Source organism: Labrus mixtus, chromosome 10 (genome assembly GCF_963584025.1).
Source record: "Labrus mixtus chromosome 10, fLabMix1.1, whole genome shotgun sequence".
Lineage (NCBI taxonomy): Eukaryota > Metazoa > Chordata > Actinopteri > Labriformes > Labridae > Labrus > Labrus mixtus.
The window spans coordinates 21,459,567-21,463,659 of NC_083621.1; the positions used below are offsets into that span (position 1 = coordinate 21,459,567).

At 39.2% G+C, this 4,093-nt stretch overlaps 1 protein-coding gene across 1 annotated transcript in view; it reads left to right on the forward strand.

Annotated features, from left to right (window-relative positions):
• LOC132982592 (LON peptidase N-terminal domain and RING finger protein 3-like) overlaps positions 1-3,817 on the forward strand; it is an 8,366-nt gene extending 4,549 nt beyond the window's left edge. Inside the window, exons 7-10 of the mRNA XM_061049142.1 lie at positions 735-929; positions 1,022-1,184; positions 1,295-1,444; positions 1,694-3,817. Coding sequence (XP_060905125.1) covers positions 735-929; positions 1,022-1,184; positions 1,295-1,444; positions 1,694-1,852 — 667 coding nt within the window. The 3' untranslated portion in view covers positions 1,853-3,817. The remainder of the gene's footprint in view (positions 1-734; positions 930-1,021; positions 1,185-1,294; positions 1,445-1,693) is intronic.
• Positions 3,818-4,093: the final 276 nt, after the last annotated feature.

Genomic DNA, 4,093 nt, shown 5'->3' on the forward strand with positions numbered 1-4,093 from the left:
TGTAGTGCAGCTTGTGAAATATCCTTTATTATTTATTCGAGAGTGATTCCTCTCACCAACCGGGCTGACCGACGCCGATTAAACATGTCGAATCAGCAGAAAAAAGGCTGCCAGCCACTTGATTGTGTAAATGGACGTTGGTAAACTGTAGGCATGTTTATCCAATTGAGGGAATGTGCATAAAGTGTGTGCTTCTGATTGGTTGAAAAGTAGGGAGACATCTGATTGGCTAGAAATGACTTCCTTTTGAAAAACTGCATTTGAAACACAATGTGAAGGTCACCAAACTTACACTTTGTATAAATGCAGGTTGTGTTGTATAAAATGTCACAGCATATGGATATTTTTCAAACCGTACATTTATGCATTTCCATTTCATTCATTTTAAACAAGAAACACTTGTGTGCATCAGGAATACAGTACATTTGAGAAACTAATTTAACAGATTTTTTACGCTTATATAGAAGAACAAATATTTTCGTGTGGTTTAAAAAAAATTCACTGTAATTCATTAACATAAACATCCTTAAAAACCCTTTGTGACACCTCACTGAGACAGATAGAGCTTTATTGAATATACCTTAGTGAGCGTTACTTTGTGCCATTTAGTCCTTTTTTTTTTGGTTGAGGACATAATATTCCTTCTTTCCAACCCATCATGTTTAAATAAAAACCTTTTATTAGAGGTGTTTTCAGGATCATTTTGAGTCATTCACATTTGCTTGATAACTGAGAGATCCTTCATTCGTCTTTCTTCTTGTCTCTTCCAGTCTTAACAACAATGTGCCTATATTTGTGTGCACCATGGCCTTCCCCACTGTGCCCTGTCCTCTCCATATCTTCGAGCCCTGCTACAGACTGATGATCCGGCGATGCATGGAGACGGGGACCAACCGTTTTGGCATGTGTCTGGAAGACAACCTCAAAGGGTTAGTGTTGGGAAGGCACTGGTTATGTGTTCGAGAATATACGTGCGTCTGTATGTATCGAGGAAGTTTAACATTTCCCCTCTTGTTTCTAGATTTGCAGACTTCGGCTGCCTGTTGGAGATCCGCGATGTGAAATTCTTCTCCGATGGCCGTTCAGTTGTGGACACCATTGGCAGACGGAGGTTTAAAGTCATTCAGCACAGCGAGAGGGATGGATACAATACCGCTGATATAGAGTACCTCGAGGATGTTAAGGTAATAAGGGGGACGTAGACTAAGACACAGAACCTTTGTGGGGATAGTTCATTTGATGACTTGATGGAGGATTAAAGGGAGATGTTATAGCTGTGATTCTCTGTGTGTAGGTGGAGGGTGTGGCAGAGATTGAGCTGCAGTCACTTCACGATACAGTGTACGACCAGGCCCTGGTGTGGGTCAACTCCCTTAAGACGGAGCAGAAGGAACGCATTGAAGGACACTTTGGACCCATACCTGGGAAAGACTTGGTGCTTCAGGTATGCAAGCATATACAAATTACATTTTCTGCAAATATGTTTTGTTTTCTTAAAAAAAAAAATTTAAAAAAAACTTTTCATGTGAATGAAATATGGGCCAATTTCAGAACTCGGCTATGGTTATATGTGGAAAAAAATGGGAAAGGGAAGCGCTATACAAACTGTAGTCAATTATAGCCCAAATATAATGTTTAAAAATGCTTCAATTTGTTATGTTATTCAGACCATCCCTCTCTTTTCCTCCTTTAGGCCAGTCCGAATGGTCCTTCATGGTGTTGGTGGTTATTAGCTGTTCTTCCGTTAGAAGGGCGAGCCCAGCTGCCTTTCCTGGCCCTTACCTCTCTGAAAGATCGCCTAAGCGGCATACGAAAGGTGCTGCTCTTCATGGCACACAGCAGGCATCGATGACGTGCTTTTCAACAAGCACGTATCCACCTGGAAAGGGCCGTAAACCACCTCATCCAAAGCTGCAGTTGAACCATTGTTCTTCCTTGGTGCACAAAGAACTGATTGTGATGTTGTTGCACCTTATCTGTTGTAGCACCTTCCTATTCAGGTAGCAGTTCTGAGCTCTATACTGTATATATATACATATATATATATATACTGTATACTTCATCAGAAAACTTACATAAGACATAAAAATTGTAATAGAGACCTGAAATAACTGACACTATATCATCCATGCTTATTTTCTCTACTCATCATACAGAGAATGCATGCAGACCTGCACACATAAGCTAGACAGGAAGAAACTGTGACTGCTTCAAGGGAGTGTGAATAGGATTTGATGGTACCTCCTCCACAATTTAATAACACATGTAGCTTCCTTTTTGTAAGTGTGATTCTGATGCATAGAACAGTTTTCTCAAACCCTTCCAACGTTTCATTAGCTGGGGGCCACACATCTAATGCCCAAAGCGTTACGATGCCCCAGAAAGGACCTGAACGCGGCACATTAAGCAGAGTGCAGGGTCTCTCTGCATTTACAGAAAACCACCACACCTCAAAGCAAGTCATACCTGACGATGGAGATCATTTTTGTAGTCCATCCATGTTGTGTAAAGAAACACGCCGTCTGCCTTTAAGTTAACTGACCATTTACAAAAATATTAGATTTGGGTTAAAACCAAATGATCATCTAGCGGTGAACTTTGAATGTCACAGTAACAGTGCTATTGTGCACATGCCCACTGTAATATTCTGTCTCAATTCTTCATGTATACAGCAAGATTCTATCGGGCCAATACGTTTGATTTGTCCAGGTTAGAATGTTGCCTTTCTTGCTGTCTTCCATTTTTGTAGTTCCATGGTCTTCCTTTTGCTTACATGGAAAAAGACTCAAAAAAGAGCACAATCTCCGTTTGATGGGAGTGTTATCTTTAAAGCTCATCATAACTGGCTGTCCAAAGATAATTGCTAATTTCTTATCCCAATACTTTTATATATAAATCTACTGCACAGGGCAACTTCTATTAATTCCCCGTATGTCCCTGTAGGCATTCTGCAGTACATCAAATGTTCAATTGAATGCACTCACAGAAGTAAGTGTTCTAGTGTAGACATAACATGTTTTTTTTTTTATACTTCCTAACTGAAACAATATTTTTTGACAGCCATTCTGTCCTCTTTACATCATTTAAGTGATGTCCCCGTCTTCCTCTGCATCACACAATTCAGTAACAAACTCAACCTGTCCTTTTCTGAGGGTGCTTAAAGACTATTGCTCTTGTGTTTAGTTGATCCTTTTTTTTGTGGTGTTTTTTTATTCCATTATTTATTTTGTCATTATTTATGCACGCATTGATATATGTTTCACAGAAAGAGATGTTTACTTTCATAATGCTGCTCTTAACAAAACCCCCAACCCCCAAATCCATCAGCAATAGTAATCATGTTATTATAAAGTATTATTTCTTTTTTTTTTTTTTTTTTTTTTTTTTTTTAAGAATGAAAAATACAAGTTGTCGAAAACAGAAGCATGTAGGGAAATTGTGCAACCATGAAGTGAAGATGGCAGCTTTTAAAACCTGTGCACCACAAACTCGAATTGAAAATGTGAATTGATTTGCTCCCTGATGTTATAATCTCATCCAACCATAGACTGTATGGCTGCATATGTGTGTTACATGCCTCCACAATGTCTTAGAGGCTTTGATCAATGAAATCAAACTGGGCAGGCAAGGAACAAAAAGCCATTAGCCACAACACCTCCAATGTGGATACATATCAAAAAGATATTACAGACGCAGAGAACAATGTATTCCTGAATAAATATCAAGAGGCAGAAGGAAAGCAAAAACTTGCCTGAAATTGAATCAAATATGCTTATGTTGTTTTTGAAGAACAGTGAAATAAATGTTTCAACATTGACAGTATATCCCATTTTCTTTTTGACAGTTACACTTGAATGTGTGAATGAATTGAAGAGTCCCCCATTGAAAAAGTAAATACATAAATAAATGCATTTTAAAGGAAGAATGTGCGACTTTTTGATCCAGTAGTTGTCGCCCTCGAGCACCGGCATGAAACCAAAACAAACTGCTGGTTGGGTGACACCTCCACCATACTGAATCCTCCGCTCTCCTATAGCGACACACTCACACCTCCAATCCCTCTCCCCTCACGTTTGCACAAAGGAGTTATCAA